Here is a 24,644-nt window from a genome sequence, read left to right as displayed (position 1 = left end):
TACACAGCCTTTGTTGTCACTCACCCATAACATGCTAATGGACAAAAGGTAAGATATTTCATAGCAAAAGCACTTAGAAACAATTACTAAAATTGCCTGAAAGTAAGGCTGAGTCGTCCAGGCCACAACTTTAATTCCTCAAGTAGCAGTTTGGGAGCTGTATAATGGCCGGAAACCCGATGGAATATAAGCCTAGACTTATCACCAGATTCCAAAAGAAGTTTCCCAGCCTTTTCTACATTCCTGTCCTCCCCAAACAAGAATTCTGCCGAGTCACCTATGGAAAATGAGACTACAGGTATTCCTTTCCGAATACTTTCAGGACTTTCATCTTTGTCCTGCATTATAGAGATCGAGCTGATGTTACCCAAGACCGTAAATGGAGACAAGAAAAAAAAGTGAGGGTGTGCAAGCACTTGCATCAACTATAGTCACCATTATCATTCTCAGCAATTTCTCGCCAAGGGATTTTCTTGGAGTTTTTTTTTTCAAAAAGTGGTTTTTCTCGAAAAAAATCTCAGAAACTTTAAATTTTGAAAACTCCGCCTATGTATAACTGTTTAGCTATACACTGCCGGTCCCAAGCCCGGATAAAAGAGGAGGGTTGCGGTAGGCCAGTAACAACCGGCATAAAAACTTAGTCATATCTTATGAATATGAACCAATATGAGAATTTCGTTGGGGCGTTTTCTACTGAGCAACGCGTTGTACTCTATAGGCCCGGAGGCAGTGATAAATGGGCAATGGTTGCTAAGTCGTCGCCCAGAAGCGATGCGTCACACCGACGCTCGGGTGTGGTGTCAAATAGGCAAGGGTTCCCTCACTTTGTTGAACGGGTGGGAGTAAAGAAGTTAGTCCAAGACCATAAAATTATGGTTAGCCATTTGGAACATAGGGTCTTTAACTGGTAAGTTGGTAGAGTTAGTAGATGTTATGTGTAGGAGAAAGATTGATACTTTATGTCTACAAGAGACTAAATGGGTAGGTGAGAAAGCAAAAGTGATAGGACCTTGGGGATATAAGATTTGGTATACATGAATAAATAGGAATAGAAATGGAGTAGGGATTGTTATGAGTCGTGAGTTTATAGATAATGTAGTTGAGGTCCGTAGGAAGGGTGATAGGATTTTACTTATTAAATTAGTATTAGGTACGGATATTATTAATATTATTAGTGTTTATGCACCTCAAGTAGGTTTAGATGATTCCATTAAGCATCAATTTTGGGAAGATTTAGATGGAGTAGTACAAGAGATATCTTATGGAGAAAAACTTTTCATCGGAGGTGACCTTAATGGACATGTAGGCATTAGTAGGGATGAATTTGAGAGTATCCATGAAGGCTATGGTATAGGAGAAAGAAACGAAAGTAGAGAAAGGATTTTAGATTTTGGTTTGTCCTATGATATGATCTTAGCAAACACTTGGTTTAGGAAGAGAGAGTCTCGCCTAGTAACATTTAAAAGTGGGGTTAATACAAGTCAGATAGATTTTTTCCTACTTAGAAAAAGAGATAGAGGTTGTTGCATCGATTGTAAGGTTATACCGGGAGAAAGTGTAGCTACACAACATAGAGTCCTAATTTTAGATCTTAGAATTAGACAATGTCGTAAAATGGATGGACATAGGATAGATCCTAGAATTAAGTGATGGGCACTAAAAGGAGCTAAACAATGAATGTTTGTAGAGCAGGTAGTTAAGGAAGCTGATTGGTGTCTCCAGGATGATTCAGAATCAATGTGGAATAAGATAGCAGGTCACATGAGAAAGGTGGTTAAGAAGGTATTGGGTGAGTCTAAAGGCGGTGCACCGCTAGGTAAGGATACATCATGGTGGAACGAGGATGTCAAATTAGCTATTAAGATTTAAAAAGAGTGTTATAGAAATCTAAGTAAGAGTCGTGATAATGAGAATTTGGAGAAGTATATGATAGCAAAGAAGGAAGCTAAAAAAGTAGTTCGAAACGCGAGGGATATGGTATATAAGGAGGTTTATGACAAGTTGGATAGCAAAAAGGGTGAGAAGGATATTTATAAGCTTGCAAAGATGAGAGATAGGAAATCGAGGGATCTGGGTATGGTTAGATGTATCAAAGATGAAACGCAAAGGGTTTTAGTCAAAGATAAGGAGATTAAGGAGAGATAGAAAGATTATTTTGATAAGCTATTTAATGGAAGTCATGCTCAGAATCTTGGAGACTTCTCAATTCCTTTTCATGAGATGAATCGTGACTTCATGCGCAAGATTCAAAAGAAAGAAATTGCAGAGGCTTTGAAGAAAATGAAATAAAAAAGGGCAATTGGCCCAGATGATATACCTATCGAGGCTTGAAAACGCTTAGAAGAAAAAGGTTTAGAATGGTTGACAAATCTTTTTAACAAGATTTGGCAGACAAATAAGATGCCTAATGGGTGGAGGAAGAGTACTTCAGTGCATCTATATAAGAATAAGGGTGATATACAAGATTGCACAAACTATCGTGATATAAAACTCATGAGTCATACTATAAAATTTTGGGAGAGGGTGATTGAGTCTAGGTTGAGGAAGGTTGTCATGATATCGAAGAATCAATTTGGTTTTATGCCTAGAAGATCAAATATAGAAGCTATACATCTTCTTAGACAACTTATTGAGAGATATAGAGAGAGGAACAAAGATTTGCAAATGATTTTTATTGATTTGGAAAAGGCATACGATAGAGTACCTAGGGACGTTCTCTGGTGGACAATGACGAAGAAAGGTGTTTCTCTCAAGTACATTAGTATAATTAAATATATGTATGAAGGAGTAGTAACCAATGTCCGGACTTGTGGAGGGGTGACAACCAATTTTCCTATAACGGTTGGGTTACATCAGGGATCTGCTTTAAGCCCTTTCCTACTTGCTATAGTGATGGATGAACTTACGAGATCAATTCAAGAAAATGTGTCGTGGTGTATGTTATTTGCTTATGATATTGTTTTGATTGATGAGTCTAAAGATGGGGTTAATACTAAGTTAGAATTATGGAAACAGACATTGGAAGCAAGAGGTTTTAAGTTGAGTAAGAGTAAGACAAAGTATATGGAATGTCGGTTTAGTAAGCAACGAAGTAGTGATGGGAGTGTAGTGAAGCTTGGTCAGCAAGAAATACTGGTGGATGATTGTTTCAAATATTTGGGATCTATCATTCAAAAGTATGGAGAAATTGATGAAGATGTAAATCATAGGATAAAAGTTGGGTGGATGAAACGGAAAAGTGTAACTGGAGTGTTGTGCGATCGTAGAATGCTATTGCGGTTGAAGGAAAAGTTTTATAGGACGACTATTAGGCCTGCTTTACTATATGGTACAGAATGTTGGGCTGCCAAGAGACATCATATTCAAAAAATGAGTGTAGCTGAGATGTGTATGCTTAGATGGATGTATGGAAATACAATAAAAGATAAGATTTAGAACGAGAAGATACGTAAGAAGGTAGGCGTTGCACCCATTGAAAATAAGATGAGAGAGAATCGTTTACGGTGGTTTGGACATATTCAGCGATGACCTAATGATGCTCCAGTTGGAAGGATGAAGAAATGGAAAAATATATTAGTTAAAAGAGGTCGGGGTAGGCCTAGGAAGACTTGGATGGAGATGATAGGAAAGGATATGAATGCTTTGAACCTCACCGAGGACATGACATTGGATAAAAATGATTGGAGGAGAAGGATTCATGTGGAAGACCCAGAATGATTTTCTTTTTTGGTTCATATCGCCGACCCCAATTGTTTTGGGATGAAGGCATAGTTGTTGTTGTTGTTGTAAAGAATAATAAGAAAGATAAAAGGTTTTGTATTATGTTTCTTAGCAAAAATATAAAGAAACAAGTCTGAAAACTTTTTCAAATACAAAAGAAACAATAAAATAGAAAGAGTAGGCATAAAATATATAAAAATAGATGTTTTAAGTTATCGTGATAATATCACAATATTATGTATCTTGGTGATATTTTGAAAATAAAGCAATATTTTGCCGATATTATCGACTTACCTTGAAATGGTGATTATGGTTCATGCACAGTATAACAGAAACCAAAACAAGCCCTTGATTGCCAAGAAATAGATAGAATGGCCTCACGAAGAAGAAAACACAAAGATGATTACCTGATGGAGACCTAGTTTCCCACTCTTGGTGTAGAAGTTGACAATGCAAATATCAGGTCTCACTGTGGGCAGTTTAGGTTTCCCCTCCTGTTTTAAGTGTTCATTAGAAAATTGAAGTACTACTTCAACCAACCTCTTGAAACAATCAGGGATATTAGGTGGTTTAGTGCCATCATGAGCAAGGATATTCCCATATTTGGATGATTCTGGATCCCAGTTCTTGCCAAGATACATCATGTATAGGTGCATTTTATTTTCACTGCTGAAGCCTGGTTGATAAAAGCCTCCAGAGCCAATTCCAAGTTGCCGGCATTTTTTGACAATTTCAACCTTTTATCACAAAGAGTTCAGACTATTGATTGAAAACTAGAACACAGAAAGCAGAATGAAAGAAAAAATCAGAAAAACAATAATTTACAGGAAAAATAAAAAACAGAGATTGAATTATACAATAGTTAATATGGAATCATGTTTATTAGAAATTAAGGGTTTATATGAATGGGTCTCATCCTTTAGAGATCATGGCACAAAACATCCTAAAATGTCCATATCTAGTATGATACACAAATCAAATCAGATGGTTCTGTTACTGAATCTTCCTGACTCGTCCTATGGAACCATGGTCAAAAAGATTAAAAAAAAGAACATTTGTTTGCAACAACTCAAGCTGCACTTGTGCTGGCATGCAGACACGCATAGATGCAACAAAGTTCATAACACATACACACAGAAACACACATGCAAGAAGAAAGCATGCACATATTCTTTCATTGTGTTAGGTAGCAATCATATTCATCTGTGTTGACATGACTCCATATTCCATAATGGTGGATTTCATATGAAATCAAGGCCTGCATAGTAGTCGGTACAAAGACAATGAATTATTTAGATATTTTATAACAAAGAATTTATTGAAGACTATAACTAAACTTAATTACTGATGTTCAGATTACAGAAAGATGGATTAAACTCATAAGCTGATAGTTTCATTTCTAGAATGATAAACACAAAAGAGCTCCAAACATATAAATTTAATGAATTACTTGTACAAATATACTTGGATAATGACTTCAAAAGCCAAAGAAAAGTTGCAAACTATACCTTAACTATACCTACTATGAAAACACCTCTTTCTTTCATGCTGCTTATCATCATTGCGTCTGCCCTTCAATACATATCATGTGGTATATTCATACAAGCAGAGGAAATACAAAAATCTTCAGGTTCTGCTGGAGTGTGCACATATATGCTTAGCTCCAATGAGATCTTAACATCAGATAAGTCACAATTGGATCCCTCATGGGCAGTAGAGTATAGAAATTGATAAATAACAATCTGAAATAACTTCATGAATTTTATCACACCACCCAATTTCTTGAATATCTTTAATTGCATGAACATCAGCATAAAGTAAAATACCAGAAGTTTATTTTTGGGGTGAAATAATGTCATAACATACATCATTAGCACCTCATCACTAAGACAAGATAGTCCAAAATCCAACAATAAATACATGGAACAATATGCATCAAAATAAGTTTTTCTGCACCATTAACAAGGAGAGGAAAACAAAGAACATGTTTCTGTGCCAAAATGAAGAAAGCAGCAAGACAATAGCAATAATAACAACAACAATAATAATGCAAAAATTATGCACCTGATCATCAAGATTAAGATAATTCTTCAAATGAATCATTCCAGGCCTTGGTTCCGTAAGATTTGGACCATTGTGACTGCGCTCTCGTTCATTTCTTCTTTCTTTGTTCTGAGCAAAAATAGGAGGCCGCTGTTTTACAGGCCCAACTTTCTTAGATGATACTGGATCAGATATACATATGTCAAATGGATGAACTAAAGAACAGTTTACTGGATGCCCCGAAATGGTGTTGCCCGACAGGGCCTTGGGGTGATGAATCTGTCCATTAATTCTTGGATTCCATAACATGGGAGTCACTTGTGGATTCGGGCTCATAGACGCTGTGCGATAAGCCTTCAGGTGAAGAATAAGCCAATGTTCTCTCTGAATCTTCAAAATGAAAGATGCTTCCACTTCCAGACTTGCTGGCATTGTTTGACAAACCCTCAGGTGAGGAATATGTCAATGCTTTCATGGAATTCCGCTTTAGGCCGCTGTTCTACATGATCATTTTGAGTCTTGTTATAAGTACGATTAGATGAAGATCCATCCTTCTGGAACTTGCTGGCCAAGCGGTCAGTTGGGATCTGCACATCTGACCGAACTCAAACTCACATCACATGGGGTATCATTCATACAAGGGAAAGAAAAGAAAGCCAAATAAATAAAGGAAATGCATCACAGATGTTTGTCATTGTAGTTTCCTGTACCATAATGGCCAATAACTCCATAGCTTATGAAAATTAAAGCGTCTGGCATTTCTTAAGCATATACTTACTATTCAATTTAACGCATAATAGCTCCTTAAAACACAGTAGAAACTGGTTAAAAAGAAAAAACATTTTCTTTTTAGGATTACCCATGTTTCCCTAGTATGTACGCTTGTAAATCATATACGCCCATTTTGAGGGCAAGAAAAAAAAAAGATGAAATTTGAGGTCATCAGATTCCCAATTTAAAGGCATTTTCTCTTCTTTTTTCATATCTTTCCACGTTTTATATTTCCAAATTGTTCATTTTACTTATATCCATTTATTTTCCAATTCAAGACAGGTCATAATTCAAGTTGTTATATTCTCACTCTGCAAATTGCTTTTTTCTTACCAACGGAGCTCCGCTTGTCTGGCAGGAGCAGTTAGTGCACGTCACCTTGTGTTGGGAAGTTGCAAGTTCGAACCCCATGGTATGGTTGTATAACTGGTAGGGGTCTGCCTAACCCCAGCCTTCTCTGTCCAAAAAATTTGTTTTTGTCCTTTTCAGAGTCCCATGACTATTCTACGTAGGGGTGGCAATCTGGTCGGGTTGGCGGGTCAGCATACCTCAACCCGAACCCGACCCATTTAATAAATGGGTAACCCGACACGACCCGCCAACCCATTTAATAAATGGGTTGGGTCGGGTAAACGGGTTTTCAGGTTGGCGGGTCGGGTTGGCGGATTGGGTTGGCAGGTAGGCAGGTTGGCGGGTTGACGAGTCGGCAGACGGGTTGGCGGGTCGACCCACCCGCCTAACCCGTTTATTAAACGGGTCAGCCGGGTTGGCGGGTTGGCATACCCCCAACCCGAACCCGACCTGTTTAATAAACGGGTTATGCGGGTCGACCCGTTTATTGAACGGGTTGGCTTAAGCCCAACCCGAACCCGCCTAAGAGGCGGGTTGGCGGGTCGTGTCAGAAATTGCCACCCCTAATTCTACGCCTCTAGCTCCTTATTTCTAATGTGTTTAAAACAAAATTCAAGTCATTAAGAAACCATTATTTGCAAAAAAAAGAAAAGGAAGGCCTTCTTTGCTGGAAATTGCATCTTAAGGCTCGAGTTTTATATAATTCAAAAACCTGCCTCCTTTTTGCTTGATATCAAATGGGTGGTCAGAATTTATTAATTTTCAAAAAAGCTACCTGAGTCTCTGTATCTGCAGGAAAACTGTAAACATTCTGATAATTTTCAGAAAAGGGTTTCAATTTTAAATATTTGCAACTTAGTTCCTTATTTGTTAATATTTACTGTTTAAGGTGCAGAGGAACATAAAATTGTTGATTAAAACTTTTAAGTTCTTATTTTTCCTAAGAAAAGTGTTTGAACCTTTCAGTTTAACTCAAAAAGATTCAAAAATTTTGTTTCAGGAATTCTGATTTGTTTTTTGCTCAGAACATGCTTCTGACTTTGCTGTTTTTACAGAAAAGTAGTTTTGCTTTGTAGAAAACCTCTTTTAAGTGTTTTATTTGCTTAAGTTCGCTAAAATGTAATTTAACAGCAATGTCAATGCTCCCAAACAGCAAGAGAGTACGAGAGTATGGCGGAAACCACAACCCTACCTCTTGTAGAAGTTTCGTGGTTGCTACATCCAGTAGGTTCTGTTTTTATCTTTTAGTAAAAAAAAGTAGGCAGTCTACCCCAAGGGCTCTCTACCTTTCTAGCCAGTGGGATCCGAAAGTGATGCAAAGTTGGATGCATTTTTGGTTCATAGGATCCATTTGGATTTTTATTTTTTTAAATTTTGTTTAGATTTTTTATTGGATATTGGATCTATTCAAGATTTGCAGCAAAATTAATTTCTTTTCATTTTCATCTATAAAATATTATAGAAGATCGGTAGATTTAATAATTTGCGCAGATGTCAGCTTCATGGGTCACTGCTGTTTGCGCCCCGACACACAACTCAGTCCCTGTAATCCAAACAACGGTTCCATGAGTTTCGAACACTTGTCACCCAGCCAACTTGGTGACATTCACAAGTCGTCCATACCATATGACCGAGAGCCCTGTGGGATGTGGGCAGGTGGTCTCCTCCCGAGAAGGGAAAGGGAAGACGATCTCCCATTATTGACGGGACATGCCACATGGATCGCCTTCCTTTCTACCGTTTAACCAAATGGCGACCACTGCGATCTCCGCTTCCATTCTTTTTTTTTTATTATTATTTTTTTTTACCATTTGCGTTCTGTGGTCGCTTTCTTTCTCCGTGGGAAACCCAAATCGAGTTTGGTTTTTTCTCCATCCTTTTTTTATCATTTTTATCGTTTTCTTTCCCCCAATTTTCCAGCAGCACGTGAAGCGACTCTCTCTCCGCTCCCTCTTTTTTTTCGTTGGGTATGCTACCGCCACCACCAGTCTCTCTCTCTCTCTCTCTCTCTCTCTCTCTCTCTCTCATGTTGTGAATTTCTATTGCTGTTGGACAATTAGGGTTTTATAGTGTAAGTCACTGAGGCGAGTGTGCTCCCTTCTTTTTTGTCTTCAAATTATGATATCTATATAATTCTTAGAAGATTTTTGGGGGGTTTTACTGGTGATGGTCGGCGGGGAATGGTGCATTTCTTGAGAGATTGGTAGAAGATGTGGTTGTTCATTTGATCGTTTATACATTTTGTGGAGTAACGGGTTTTAGGTTGAACTTAGGGTTTTGAGTTTTTGGTTTAGGGATTTTTTGCGCGTTTTAATTGTATTCGCGAGACGGATCTTTATCGGATTGTGCCTGATGTACCTTTTTATTTGATGCGATTGATGTTCGGTTTTGAAATACAGATGTGAAGGAGTTCGTTTATTAAGGCCGGGAGGTGTCTGTATCTGGAGGATGTGAGCAAATCGACCGCTGGTGAGCGTAATTTAACTAGTTCTTTTCGTGATCGAACAATCTTTCATCTATGGGTTTTTCCTTCTCGAGCGTTTGTTGAATCTGGTTACTCGAGAGATTCGGTTTCCGATAATGGGGATTGTTATCTTTTAGTGCATAGTCGAGTTGGGTGTTCGGTTTTGATTTCTGTGGTTAGAACATGATAAACCATGAGATGTGGTGTTCCATGTTATTTATGGTAGAGTGAAGAATCTTACACTGTGTTGTGGATTATCGCAATTTATGATCTGTTATTTGAATTGGAAATTGTTCCTCATTCTTGTAGCTGATAATGTGGGAAGCCTGTGATGTGGACTTGTTTGTGAATTTATCAATCCATACCAGTTATCATAATATTATTAAAGAAATAAAGTTTCTGTAATTTGGTAATATTTTCATGCATATTATCAATATTTGTAGTTTTGCACTTTTATTATATAAATATGTATATATATATATATATATATATATATATATATATATATTAGAGAGAGAGAGAGAGAAGAGAGTAGCTGTCTACTGCAGCCTACCACGACTGAAAGGGGGTCCGAGTTGTTTTTCCCAAATCTGACCACGCAGATGCATTCGGCATGGGTAATTTGCTAGGAAATGACACTTGGATCATGTTTTTTCAATAAAAAAAACATGATTTTTTAAGCCTTGAATATTATAAAAAATTGAGACCATCGATTTTTAAACCTTATAAAAACCTACCTACGTGTTGGAATCCGACCATCCAAGAGTCGATTCGTATAAAATCAAGCATGTATACCACATCTGTACGGCCGGATTTAAGGAAAACATGAAAAAACCCTTCAAAAACTCGGTGGGCTGGCGGTAGGCAGCTGTCACATACTCTATATATATACACACACTATGAAAACTACATGTGGTGTGACAAATACGCTTTCAAATGCTGGGTTAGATTAGATTTATGCCAATGTTTATTCTCATTAGTTGTAGGTGAAGTGGCATCTTCTATTCATTATAGGATTTCTTGATGTATGTTATTTGCAGAATAATATAGTCCTTACTCGAGTAAGAATCAAGAATGTCCTTGGAGTTTGTCTGTGTACGTTGCATGGAGACTTGTTACAACACCTGTAGAAAAGGTTGGTAAAATGCAAGTAGAAGCAATTCGTTGAACAAAAAAGACCAATCAAGACTTGGAGGGATGTCATGAGGAGGGATATGAGAAATTGTGTGGTGACTCAGGTTGTTGCTCTAGGTGTGAAGAAATGGCCACCTAATTAAGATAAGGCTTCTTGATGATGATGCAAACACCTGTCTCATGTTTTAGTTTTGCTATCCCTTCTATTAATAAAAATAACTGAAACTTCTATTCTACAGTTTCTACTTTGTTTTAAAACTTGCTTGAAAGCAGAGCTACTTGCATTAATTTGTATACCATGCACCATTTGCATGAAATGGGAACTGCTTGCGTCAATGTTGAATATTGGCAAGCTGTTTTGCGAGGATATAGATACAAAGGGGATGTTGCACTCTTTAAGCCTTGAAAAATATGACCCACTGGTCTTGACAGACACACCAACAAAAGGCACATTCACAGATATCTACCCATATAGGTATGCATGCCATAGACAGCCTTGTGTATTGATAAGGGATCTGACATTGATGAAGCATGAGGATCATGGAAGAGCTGTTTATGCTACATAATGCAAGTTCATGATTCTTAACCATGACATGCCTTTATGGACTTAAGGAGTCCACATTTATGCTTGCGACCCTTCATTGACCTCTCTTGGATATAGGTGTAGTATGTCGTAGGAATCACAAGAAGCTGTCACTTTTATGACATTGTTGTGCGATCATTTAGATTTTTATATCTGCCCACTAAAAGTTGCATCTCAATGATTCACATATGAGGAGAAGGTGGATAGCAGTTGTACTCAAGCTTTGGAAATTGATGATGTTGATCCTTACACCAATCTAATTGAACAAGGTTGGTAATGACAAACAATGTGACGTTAAAAAAATTGAGCAGTTCCTCACATATTCGAACACCAAAATATCTCCCTTATATTCATTGTCTCTGAAAGTTGTAGCTTTCTATTCTCAATCTATTCTGTCTCACAAACATATTTCTTCTTTGCCATGAAATACGATTTTCACAGTTGGGGGTTTTGCAGTGGCACCACTGGCCAATTTATGGAGTTCCCACTGCCTTCTCCACCAGCCATAACAATTTTATAGAGACCCAACTGCCTTCTCCACCAACCATAATGCCACAAAACTATTATATCATGCTCCTTCCTAGACTCCTAGTTCACAAGATCTTAATGTTGTGGACCTAGAGACTGTTGGTTATAAGGATGAACCCTCATGCTTTGACCTTCTTCCTTGTTTCAACTCTAAAATGATCTTATTACACCCTGTGGACCTCTTGGCTCAGGGCTCTTTTGATCATTTGGAATCACAGATGAATCTGTCTAAATGGCCACCATGCATCTCTTAACATGAAAACTGAATGGAACAGATTGAACTGCTCAGTTCCTGGCTCAAAGAGGATGCAGTCAGCACCAGTGACACTAGGTTTCAACATGCAAGTGGGTGTAGCGGGGGTATTGGTTCAGTAAGTAGAAAACATAAGGTTATTATGGATTCGTTAGTGAAATAAGCTTCTTTGTTTGCAGTATACTTAGATAAGATTACTAGATAAAGAATAAGAAAACATTTTGAACCATAAGATGATGCTGAAGAAAATCTAAAGGTTGACAAGAAGCTGTTGTATGAAACGTGATTGGATGCAACAGGATTTGCAAGCTAACAGAGAGTGTAAACATACATTATAAGCCTTAAATGTTTTTTATTTTGTAAATTCTTGGGGGGCCAGCCCCCCTGCTCGACCCCCCTTGGTTCCGCCCCTGGTAGCATCCTTTGATGGGTTGCTATAGGAATTGTGAAATATTTACACAAAGTGGATCTCTAAATTCTCTACCCGTGTTCACTACATTTCTATAAAATTGGCTTAAGTGGCAAGCCTGCATGTTTATTCTCAAGTGTTGGTGTTTCACAAACAATAGTTAGAGGACAAAATTATGGCATTGCTACGGAGTAATTTAAGTTTTTTATTAAAAAGATATAAAATACCTGTTAAACTTTGACATTTGAGGTTTTACAGACTGGCACTTGGCTTCCTAGTCAAGATGCCTCTCATGGCAGTCTTTGATAAATATCAGAAAAGGAAACGGATAGGGTGGGATGTTAGGCTACTCTTGGAGCTCTATCGCAGTTATGTGAAGAAGAGCTGTTCAATTTTCTTAGCTTGTATGCTACTGCATTATATGTTTATCAGACACTTCTATTTGCGTGTGGGTAGAAGTCTGAGAATTAAAATGAAATACTTGAATTTTTTTTTTATGTTCTCCAGTAACTTTATAGATGTTTGGTCATAAGCTGTGTTTCTTATATTGTTGTTTTTCTGCAATTGGTTTTGTTTTCAAACCCCTCTTTCTTTATCATGAGAAATATGGTCAGATATGTCATCCAATCTAATCTTGTTTTAATGCTGATTAGGTATTGCTTTCATGTAGTATGTTGATGGATATGGCCCTTGTTGTTGGATGCATTTTTCTTTTTCCTTGCAGGTTTTCCACTTCCAAAGGTTGGTGGATTATTGACTGAGTACCATGGATAGTGCTGTTTCTGAAGTTAGTCCTTTCATGAGGTATTTTTTGGACTTTAATTCTTTAGCCAAAAAGCAGTGATGTTTAATGAAGAGATGTCATAATTATACCGATGATGCAAGGAAATGTACTTTTTTCTAGTTATACTGGAAAATATGAGGGAAATCTCCGACTCTTCCTTGTGCGGCAATTCTCTTTCCAAGTGAAGATAATTGCCGAAGAATACGATGTCATCTGGTTTTGGAGAGAAATACAGAGAATATTAAAGCCAAATTCCTCTAAAACATGCCTAAAAATCTTGAAAAAAAAATTCTTTTTGATACTGAAGAGAAAGGGGAATGGACGTCCCCTTGTTAACTCCTAAGGAATTAACTGAAATTCTCTGGAATAAGCTTAAAAAGGAGAAGTGAAATAGTGAATCCTTTTTTTCCTTTACTTTGATGGTTGTCTAGTTTCTTTTTGTTTTTTCAGATTCTTGGTGTTATGAGTTTTTCTAATTTCTCTAGGCTAGTTATGACTGAGGCCTTATGAATTACTCAGCCACACAGATTACAAGTGATTTGACTATTTCCTTATGTTTCTGTCTCTCTCGTATCATGGCCTGACATTGTTTGGTGTTACGGTAGCTTGGCTGCTGCCTTATCTTATGGAATTGCTTCAATGGCTATGGTGTTCATCAACAAGGCTGTTCTTATGCAATACGTGCACTCGATGACGCTTCTTACTCTGCAGGTATCATTCATAATAAACTGAACCTAATAATCCATGTTAGTCTACTCAATGTACATTTGTTTTAAATTGTTTCAGCAACTGGCAACAACTTTGCTGATTCACTTTGGTCGAGTATTTGGATTTACCAAAGCCAAAGCGATAAACTTAAGGACAGCAAAGAAGCTTCTCCCACTATCTTTGTTTTACAATGCAAACGTAGCATTTGCTCTAGCAAGTCTGAAAGGGGTAAACATTCCGATGTACATTGCTTTGAAAAGACTTACACCTCTTGCTGTATTGGTTGCTGGAATTTTCACTGGAAAAGCACGCCCACCAATCCAGGTAATAATAGTAACTGTAGTTGCTTTATTTTGTCTGTAAATAGACACGACTCTAGGGGTGGATATTGGGCCAGCATGGCCTGGCCCAACACAACAGGCCCAACCATGGCCCTAACCACCGAAAGCCTAACTTAACTTTTGTGAGGTTTAAGCTTGGACTAGAACTTATTGGGCTGGGTCTGGGTCTGGGTCTGGGTCTGGGGTCAGGTCATGTCAGGTCTTTTACGCCCAATTAATGAACAATATGTACTTTTTTGTTGGTGGAACTACAAAAAAACTGTGTAATTTTGTTGATTGAAGATTGAACATGGTAAGCATCATTCGGTGGCTTCCTTTAATCGATGTATTTGGTGAACATACAATCTTTCAAGTGTCTGACTCTCTTTTCGCCTTTGGTTTTCTGTGCTAGGTTTCTCTTTCAGTTATCTTGATTGGTGTTGGAGTCATCATTGCAGCACTAGGAGATTTTTCATTTGACTTGTTTGGGTACGGCATGGCTCTTTCTTCTGTTTTTTTTCAGGTATGTTTGAATCACGGGTATGGTATGTTCCTGTCTCGCATAGGCTTTCTTAAAATAAATTTTGCTATATGTTTTCATAACAAAGATTTTGGATCCTGTATCATGCATTACTGATGATTGTAGTAACATCTCAGACGATGTACCTCATCCTGGTGGAAAAGTCTGGTGCAGAGGACGGACTCTCTTCAATTGAACTAATGTTCTACAACGGATTTTTATCACTTCCTTTTCTGATATTCCTTATTATAGCTACCGGAGAATTCCCTAATTCGTTAACCATTTTGTTTGAAAAGGTCAGTGTCTATCCACTGTCATAAGTCATTCCACAATCAATCAATAGTTGAAGTACTTAGAATTTTCTTTTCTTTTTTCCTTAAGAATATACAACATTAAGCTCTTAACGGCACTAGTCTTTCCTGATTTAAATTAGTAACACAAGTGATTACTACAGAGAGATAAGAGGGAGAGTGTTTGTGCATTTTTATTCTTTAAACTACTCTAGATCTGATGTGCACCTTGAGCATAAGAATCTGTCACTATCACTGCAATAGCATTTTGAAAGGAGAGCATGGTGCTGCTGCAATAGGATAGACCCATATTACTCCTTTGCCTTAGAAATGCTTCGTCTAGATAAAAATTAAGTTGAACGCTACTCTTGAATGATTGGATTTTAGTAGATTATGGAATTTCCAGAATTTTGTAAGTGACAGTTTATTAGAATGGTGGATTGCTTATCCTAACACAATGGGTTGCTGCCTTCCTTTGACAGGCTAATTCTTTTTCATTTTCAATAATTCTCATCCTTTCATTGTTGATGGGCATTTTCCTCAACTTCACCATGTTCTTGTGTACGATAGTCAACTCTGCTCTCACCACGACCATTGTCGGAGTTCTCAAGGGGGTGGGTTCCACGGTAAGCGTCATTTGTCTTCACACATTGTTCTGATTTAAGATTCTCCGCATTCTGATACTGACTGTACCTCTTCAGACGCTTGGGTTTGTGCTGCTGGGTGGTGTCAGTGTGCATGCACTGAACGTGACTGGTTTGGTCATCAACACGGCTGGTGGCATATGGTACTCTTATGCCAAGTACCAACAGAAGAAGAATAGACCCAGAAAGGCCAGTTCAGACGTTGAATCCAACCATAGGTAATTTGAATCTTGATTTGAAAAGGCGAACAGCTTCATGTTTTTGTTTGAATTGCAAGCTCATCCGTCAAAATTCAACCTTAAGTAACTGTTGTTTACAATGGATTTGGAAAAGGTAAAAGCCAATAAAGGAAAAAAAAATTATTCTTTGTGATGTTTGTTCTTCAAGGGCGTCAACTATTTTTTGCTGTCACACGGACAGCTTGGACGTGGCACACAAAATATTAGGTAAATTTTATATAAGGGAATTTATCGTACAAGCACTTAACTTATGGCAAAACTAAGTTTAACCACCTTGTTTTCAAAAAAATTCAGATAGGTACCTATCTTTTCAACAAATTGTCACAAAACCCTCATTAAGTTACTTTTTCCATCCCTTCACTCTTTAAAATGACACAACCATTTCTTTTCTTTAAATGACTGAATGTCACTTTTTGTAGTTGTACTACAGTTAAAGTGACCCCTGTGGCCAGCGGGGTGGTTGTGTGGGTGCTGAGATCAAGGCACCTGATCAAACCCCACCGGCACACTCATGGGTGTGTCCTTAGCTTTCAGACATGGGCCACCCCACCCGGGGTTTTTCTCGCTTTGGTGAGGGTTCGTCTTCAAGAAAAAAAATACAGTTAAAGCCAAACAAGAAACTTTAGCAAGAAAAAGTGATGTAGGCGGTTATTTGAGCAATTTCTCCAAAAGACAGGCGCTTATCTTAAAAGTTTTAAGACGTAGGTTGTTACACATAATTCTGCCTTAAATTAGGTGCCTGTGTAAATTCTCAATGACACGACATGGGAGCAGTGTATCCTTTGTAACATGATTTTTGGTTGGTTAGATAATAAAACTTCCTGTACATTTCCAATGAAGTCACCTATGGGATTATTGTTATCTGATGATATACGTAACACCATGCAAAAACATTCTAATGCAACAGGTACGAAAAGGCCAGGAAGGTGGGCTGTCAGATCAGCCCTGATTATCATCAAGAGTGTTGGCAGATCTAATTTTGCAGCTTTTAAATTACCACCAAACTTTTATATCTACCAAAAATATTTCATTTTTCAATTATCAAAATGGGTTACGGAATATCCCCATGAGCAACTGCCACTAAACTTGTATATCAAATTGACCAGTTTACTCTTACAGAGTTTTTTTTTTTTTTTTGGAAAGGCAAGCTGGGGTTAGTCAGACCCCACCAGTTACTATTCAGCGTACCACTGGGTTTTGAACCTGCAACATCCCACCACAAGGAGACATACACTGACAGCTCCTACCAACCACGCGGAGCCCCCTTTGGGTTACTCGTACAGAGTTACTATAGCTCATTCAGTTCCAATTCCGACATTTAAATTCATCCCCACTTGGTTGTCTCAATCAACAAGAGCGTTGGCTAATAGAAACCTTGCATTCCCATGCTAATCTTCAACAGTTAAAAGGCAATGAACATGTGATGTTTCTTATGGGATAAGTTTACGTTGAGCAGAACAGATAATGTGTAGAAATTATATATACGTTTCTACTTGGGAAACATGGTAATTTTAACTCCATAATCAACAGTAAAGAAATAGAGGTACTTGTCTAAAAGACTCAAAAGTTTAGAAGTCATTTGAAAAGTGTGAAAACCGGGGTCATGATATTAACTTTGAGAAACATGTTGGTGGATACAATTAAATAACTTTTTATTTTTATTTTTTGATTTTTACTTGGAGAAACCACCCCAGGCATAGAGACCTAGCTGTGTTGGCTCAGCCTGCCGTACTTACGGTCTCTGTTCATGTCTGCGTAAAACTTTGAGGGCTTACCCCTCGACCCAAGGGAGTCGCCAAGCTTTGGCTTAAGCAGGGGGTGACACCCATATGGGATTTGAACCTAGACTGTTTGTCAAACAGTCTTGGCCTTATCAAACCCCTTGGGTCAATAACTTTTTAATTTTACCATTTGAATCCATTGAAGGATTCCTTGAGAAGTCAAGGGTTAGTAATCCTGAATAGATTTGACCTTATACATACTGCGGGAACAAAATCAAAGAATAAAAGAGTACATATTTTATCAGAGGAGCCATGCGAGATGAAGGGAAGATCTGTTTTCTGTGGAATTTTGTTGGGAAGCTCCCAAATGTAGGGTTGTCAATGGGTCGGCTTCCTGACCCATCAGGGTGTACCTGAATAGGCCCAAATAATGAATTGTACTAAAAATACATATAAAACAATGGTTGGATCAGGTACCCGGTAAAAAGCCAGGTTGGGTCGGATACCCAGCAAAAATCATAACCAAAGCCGGCCTTCATATTGCTCGGGTAGGATTGGGGTTTGACTCAAATATTATTTGGGTCTGCACTTTTTATGGCGATACTTGGAAATTCGGGTTCGAATTAAGTCAGGTACTCGATACAAATCTGACCCGTTGATAGCCCTACAGATCTAACCTTATCAAAATTCCTTAGAAGCATGAAGAATAAACGGCGTTTCTTTGTTTCAGCCAACCCTTATGGTTGGAGACTTGGAGTGTGGGGGTGTATCACAAGTCTTATGATGTATCATTTATTTGCTTTCATGGAATTGGTTGAGGCCCTTCTGGCAGTTTGTCTGTCCATCTTGCTCACGCATCTTGTACAGTTATCAATTTTCCTTTGAAAGATAGGCAAGCTTTGCCCATTTAAGGAGAGAGGAAAAAGCAACAGAGTTCCTCCTCTCAATGAGGTCACTGTCCTATAGAAGTGTGATATAGGAGTTATTGAGAACCGTCCTCCGTATGCACCATCTGTTTGAGATTGGTGGTATTTATGACCTGGCCCATTGTTTTCTATAGAACAGTGCCTGGAGAAATTACAGCACAAAAGGGCTAAAGTGAAGGCACATCTCCAGTCTCACACTCTAGTGCTTTGAGAGAGAGAGAGAGAGAGTATTCCTTTTGTTTCTGTTTCAGTGTTTGTTACACAAGTTTGAAGGATTCTTTGCTAGGCAGTGTAGAAGGCTTCTTTGCCAGACTGGTTTTGCAATTTATTGGTTCATTTAGAATCTCTTTTGACTAGCTTTATCATTGATCCTACAAGGGCTCTGCCTTTCCCAGCTAGGGCTGACCATTGTTTGTCACCTGCTACGAGACAGCCACAGTTCAAAACCCAAAAAGGCACCCTTGGATCATGTAACTCTCCAGTAGGCAATGAAGAGGCCTCAAGGGTTCTGCCAATGGTAGTGGTTGATGATAAGGGTTATGGCGGGGGTGGTTGTTAGGTACCGTTAGGATCTTCTAAAAATCATATCTTTAAGTATGTTTTGCTCGATTGTTAGATGTTTTTATCGTTGCTTATCTACTAAGAAACAATTTGATATAAAAATGTAAATATTTTTATTTTATAATATTAAACATTGGTTTTTTTTTACCTCTTTAAAATTCACATTTGAGCATAAAAAATCTTAATCAAATATATGTTTTTATTGAATAAATGATGATAAACACATCTATAAATACTTGAAAGTACAATTTTCATAAGGTCCTAACGGTTAGGACCATATATATATATATATATATATGGAGAGAGAGAGAGAGAGATAAAAGGGGGATGGTCATGAGCTACAACAAAGATCTTAAATAACAGAAATATGAAAGGGGGTGAAAGGTTTAGCCTTAAGTAAAAAGACAGTTCTACTCTGCGTTGGATATCACGAGTACTTTGGTATCAAAAGCCAGCCTTGTCTTTTACTCTCTCACCTTTACTTGTATGTCTCGTGCGTTCATTTATACTGGGTCCCATAAATAAGACGGGGGGCAAACTGCATCATTGTCAATTGGGACCTCCTTTTTCTCTTGCCAGCGTGCATGCACGCTTAGGTTGTGTCCATAGAGTATCCCATGCAAAGACACATTCACGTGCAATAAAATAATGCATTTGGCTGCTTGAACTCCTCTCTGGCTATTTTGAGGCATTTTGCTAATTCCACACACACAGGTTGTTTTTCTCAGTTTTTTTTAATTTATAACCCGAAGAAATCACAGCCAGCATGAAGATCTGGTCATGCTAGCTCAGCTTCTCATACCTATGGTCGTCGTGCCTGCTGCGTAAAACTCCGAGGCTAGGATCACCCTTGCCCCGGGACTTATGCTATGCATTGACTTGTGCATAGGGGTGATGCACATAGGAATCGAACCTTGACTGCCCATCTAGCAGCCAAGGCCCCACCCCCACTACGCTAACCTTACTTGGGGCTTGCTTTTCTTAGTTTAAAACAGTATTTCATGTACCAACATGATTACCTCGCGATTATCACTGAGCTTGTGCTTTAGGGAAGCAAATGGTTTGGATCCGTAACAGCTAAATACATTGTTTAATTGGATTTGATCAGATTTGGAATAACCAAAATTTGCAAAACCTCCATCTTGGGTCTGACCTATTTGCGTCCATATCTTTGGAGTTTGTTAGGGTGCGCTTGAATACCTTGGTTTGAGATTTACATATCTTTAGCTTGTGTTGAAAATTTAATTTCAGGTCGTCAAGAAATAAGGGTACGAGGTTCGCTGTGTGAATCCAATTCTGATTGAATGCACCCTTAGGCAGTGTTTGAAACACTTGGATCTAGACTTTGGAGGTGGGATTTTGCATAAACTTGATGCACATTGGTGGGATCTGATTCTTGGTTTGTACAAACTGAGCCTCTTGTGTTCGGGCTTGACTCATTCTTGTGACAAGCCAAGCCAAGTTCATACTCATAATGAGTCCGAGTTAAACAAGCTGAGTTTGAGATGGCTTCTTTATAAAAAATGCATTGTTTTAGAGCTGAAAAAAACAGGATTAAAAAAATTACATGTAAAATATAGGCAAAATATATTTAAAATATATTTTTTAATACATAAAGAGCTTATATGAATCAAGTCAAGTCAAGTATCTATTGTTTATATTCAACTTGCTGAGCTATTTTACTAGTTTGAACAAGCACTTTACAAGTAAAAAATTGAGCCGAGCCACGAGCAGCTTGACTTGTTCCCCAGCCCTACCTCAAACCCCAAGATCTATCGTGAGATCTGATGCTCTCTAAAACACACACACACACACACACACACACACAGATGTTTTAGTATGTTGAGTTTAGTTTAATTGATTGATTCGCACGTTAAACCTGGGATACACCCTCTAATGTTTTAGTAATTTGAGCTTGTGTTTAGTTTGATTACTTTTGTAAGTCAAAAACTTGGGTTCATGTTTCTCATGGGTCATTAATGGTCATAACCTTTTGCACATGCTATGTGTAAAATTGACAGATGGTCCTCCATCCATATCTCAAAGTTGGCATCACTAAATGACCAAAATGCCCATCAATAAGTTGTGGGACCCCACCCACCTTAGCAAGTATGTTTCCCAGCATGGTCTATTTGTCCCTGGCCTCCCGTGTCGCCCAACCCAAGGGCAAAGCACATGAGAGGCACGTGCGGGTCCAAGCGTGCCAATAATTAGGATTTTTTGAGAGAAAGCTCTGGTCGACGATTGGCTGGTGAATGAAATTTTTTTACCTCATCACGCCACGTGGGAAAATTTGTTACTATAATAAATAGCAGCCTGTCGGTGGGTTGGAAGTGGAACCAATGTTGTCAGTATCAGTGCGTATCTGCTGATATCGTATCGTATGGGAAGAAATTTGTACGATATTAACTTGAGTCTACTATTTTTTTAATAAATAGAAAAAAATACTTAAAATTAATTTTTAATATTATTGTAATGGTTTTAACACACGTCATATGTTATGATTGACATGAAATGCATTTTATTTATTTTTTAGCTGTGTTAAGACGATTCACTTGAGAATCGGTATCAGCCTATTTACCTGAATCGTTGGCCAAACGATTCAGGGCTACTTGCAACATTGGTTGGAACCAAGTTTTCATGTTACCAATAGAAAATTAATGAATTGACTACAACGAATCGCACACACAAAAAAAGGTTATTTTCAAAATACAATCAAAATTTAGGACTATTTAATAAACCCCACAATCTTTTTCATTTTACAAATACCCTCAAAACTTTTGCAGGGTTAAGCAAATAACCCCATGATCTGTTCACAAGAGCTACGCTCGTTTGTTTCACCCAACTTACACATGAAAATGAGGGTTTATATTTGAAACCCTCCATTTTCGTATGCAGGTGAAACAATCATGCATTTATTATTGTAGATTCATCCTTCATGTGAATGGATTTACATATGCATTTTTTCACACATTGGATGGCCTTTTCATCATGGGATGCCTTTTTCATGAAGTCTCTTCTTATTGGTGAGAAAGAAACAAACAGCCTTATAAGCTTTGTTTGTTTCATTCACTTTATACATGAAAGCATGGGTTTATATATGAAATCCTTCATTTTCATATGCCGCCTGTGAAACAAACATGCCAACTCTATTTTATTGTTGGGTCCACAGTTATTATTATGGGTTTCTTTTCGTGTTGACAATACATTTACTATGTAATTCTTGTGAATGGATTTACGTATGCATTTTTTTTTTTTACACCGGTGGAAATCAAACAAACGACCCCTAAGGGTAACTCGTGAATGTCACCAATCTAAAGGAAGGTTTAAAGTTTGAAACATATGAATATGCGGCCCTTGCTGAGAGACCGAAACTGAGTGCATTTCTTCCTCATAGGCAAAGAAAACTTGAGGTTTTTACATCGGGCATTAAACAATAAAAAGTTAAAAACTTATTTACAGGTGAAAGCCTTGCCTTGGTCCAGTAATCTTTGACATTAATTAGACAACTATGAGCACTTGGTATTGATAAAGGTAGTAAAATAAATGCACATTGTGTATAAAAGTAAAACTGTGCACATATTTTGATGGGCTTGACATGGTAATTTTAACGTGATAGTGAACATTTATAACCCCAAGATTGAGCTAACAGTCTCAGAGAAAAAAGGCATTAGTTGCTTAAAGTTAGACAAAAGTTTGTGGTTATTTGAATAATATGAAAACTACGGTCGGTATATTAACTTTGATAAAAGTTTTGGTGGTTATTTACAAATTATCAAAAAAGGAAAACATTAAAAAAAAGCGTCATAATCCAAAGTCAACACACCATCTTGGTTTTCGGGTTGATTAGATCCAACGGACAGTATGATGGCACGTGGAGGGTGGGCCCAAAGGGTACCCCGGATTCTGAAAAAACAGTGGTTCGGTGAGGAGTGGTTTTGCCACGTCATCAGGGGTGTGGATGGATGGTGTCGGCGCCTTGGGCGAGTTGGGGTGTGGATTGTCGGCGACCCTTTTGAGGCGATTAATCGGCAATAACTCGGCTGCTGTTATTAATTAATCAAGAACTAGTGGATTATCGTACCATTTACCAAAATTGCTCACAAATTATCATTTAGCTACTTTGCTTGAATGGGGTTTAGTTATTGAAAGGATGATGACGATGATATATATGTATATTGGAAAACTCTTATCTTAGAACGGGTTTTCTTTCAAACACGTTCGAAACTGCGCCGTAAAGTGGTGCGTTTTTTTTAAAGACATTTGGCGATGGTTTTGAACCGCCACTAAATCTCAATTTTTTGCCTAGAGATTTAACGTCCGTCAAGACCACTGCTAAATCTCTGGAGTATAAAAAAAATGATGAATCATCATCGTTTGATTGCGCGCAATCAGTGGCGGCAATGGTTCGTCCAACATATCTTCAGACACTTTGTGTTTGGAATATACGAATTACTCTCTCTCTCTATCTCTCTCTCTCTCTCTATGTATATATATATATATATATATATATATATAATAGAGTGTTGTGGAAGGCAAGTATCGTGTGCATCCTAAAAAAATGCACATTTTGGGTATTTAACAACAATTTTTGATCGCCCTAAAAAAGTGTATTCATGTACTACTAGCGGTGCAATTTCATCTTGCGTCAAACATTTTGGGTGTTTGGGATATATATATATATATATATATATATAGAGAGAGAGAGAGAGAGAGAGAGAGAGTATGTGGTAGCAGTTTATCGGGCTTTTGGGAGGATTTTTTTGCTAAAATCTGGCCATACATATGTAATTTACATACTTGATTTTATATGAATTGGCTCTTGGATTGTCTGATTTCAACCTGGGTAGGTTTTTATAATATTTAAAAATTGATAATCTATCATTTAAAAAAATCATAGTTTTATCAATAAAATATGATCCAAGGTATCTTGTTGAACACATCTATCTGGTCCGATTTGTGAAAAACAACCATAAAACACATTTGAACTGTTGGTAGACTAAAAAAGGGTTAGACAACTCTCTCTCTCTCTCTAGTAATATATATATATATATATATATATATATATATATATATATATATATATATATATATATATATATATATTACTGCTTTTATAGTGGTATGTACCACCATATACATGTATGTTTTACGTTTATCTAAACACCTAATGCAAAATCTAACCATTAGATCATGTTTAGCATGTTTTGTTGAGTATTTGTCTGTGTTAAAGTTGACTCAAATATGATGTTTTATATTATTTTTAAATCACTTTTATCTTCATGAATTGTGAGCCATTAATTTTTCACCACATGAAAATGGAATTTTGTAGTGTATTAGACATTATAAAACTGGCATACTAAATAAACTATGCTAAACACATATGTATAGTTAGATCTGGTGGCTAGATCTCCCCAACAAGAGGGTGTACCACCTTCTGATGTCATGGTACAAAATTACCACATATAAAAATTCAACCTTATGAAAATAACTAAAATTCTATTAAAAGAATAGTACTTTTGAAAATGCAGGACTACTTTTTGATGGTTAAATTTATCAAATGTTAAACCCAATTAGAATATTGTCAGATTAACCTATATATATATATATATATATATATATATATATATATATATATATATATATATATATAGAGAGAGAGAGAGAGAGAGAGA

The 24,644-nt window shown here is 37.4% G+C and overlaps 2 protein-coding genes across 3 annotated transcripts; one reads left to right on the top strand and one right to left on the bottom strand.

Moving 5' to 3' along the window:
• Positions 1-86: 86 nt before the first annotated feature.
• Positions 87-6,238, bottom strand: LOC149841779 (DNA N(6)-methyladenine demethylase ALKBH1C-like). The gene is made up of 4 exons (XM_089998521.1): positions 6,082-6,238; positions 5,785-5,945; positions 4,128-4,457; positions 87-338 (listed from the first exon to the last, which is right to left on the bottom strand). Exons 1-4 carry the CDS (start codon positions 6,236-6,238, stop codon positions 87-89), a joined length of 900 nt encoding a protein of 299 aa, XP_089854647.1.
• A 2,417-nt stretch (positions 6,239-8,655) lies between these two features.
• Positions 8,656-15,895, top strand: LOC149841778 (UDP-galactose/UDP-glucose transporter 7-like). 2 transcript variants are annotated; one of them, XM_090001161.1, is made up of 9 exons: positions 8,656-8,852; positions 9,285-9,354; positions 12,981-13,060; positions 13,646-13,751; positions 13,827-14,072; positions 14,481-14,591; positions 14,726-14,884; positions 15,361-15,504; positions 15,580-15,895. In XM_090001161.1, exons 3-9 carry the CDS (start codon positions 13,023-13,025, stop codon positions 15,742-15,744), a joined length of 969 nt encoding a protein of 322 aa, XP_089857287.1. In that variant the 5' UTR covers positions 8,656-8,852; positions 9,285-9,354; positions 12,981-13,022; the 3' UTR covers positions 15,745-15,895. The 2 variants fall into 2 exon arrangements, with proteins under 2 accessions (XP_089857287.1, XP_089857289.1); XM_090001163.1 differs by having other exon boundaries at positions 8,850-8,956; positions 15,580-15,894.
• The last annotated feature ends 8,749 nt before the right edge of the window (positions 15,896-24,644 follow it).

Source organism: Nuphar pumila, chromosome 3, assembly GCF_984573655.1.
Source record: "Nuphar pumila chromosome 3, dmNupPumi1.hap1.1, whole genome shotgun sequence".
NCBI lineage: Eukaryota > Viridiplantae > Streptophyta > Magnoliopsida > Nymphaeales > Nymphaeaceae > Nuphar > Nuphar pumila.
This window is presented reverse-complemented; position numbering and strand designations above follow the sequence as displayed.

Coding starts and splice junctions, on each gene's coding strand:
- LOC149841778 (XM_090001161.1), top strand. CDS start 13,023: ATGGATAGTGCTGTTTCTGAAGTTAGTCCTTTCATGAG. Junction 14,592..14,725: donor TTTCTTCTGTTTTTTTTCAG/GTATGTTTGAAT, acceptor GTAACATCTCAG/ACGATGTACCTCATCCTGGT. Junction 15,505..15,579: donor TCAAGGGGGTGGGTTCCACG/GTAAGCGTCATT, acceptor GTACCTCTTCAG/ACGCTTGGGTTTGTGCTGCT.
- LOC149841779 (XM_089998521.1), bottom strand. CDS start 6,238: ATGAAAGCATTGACATATTCCTCACCTGAGGGTTTGTCAAACAATGCC. Junction 5,946..6,081: donor CTATGAGCCCGAATCCACAA/GTGACTCCCATG, acceptor TATCTGATCCAG/TATCATCTAAGAAAGTTGGG. Junction 339..4,127: donor GGAAACTAGGTCTCCATCAG/GTAATCATCTTT, acceptor TCTATAATGCAG/GACAAAGATGAAAGTCCTGA.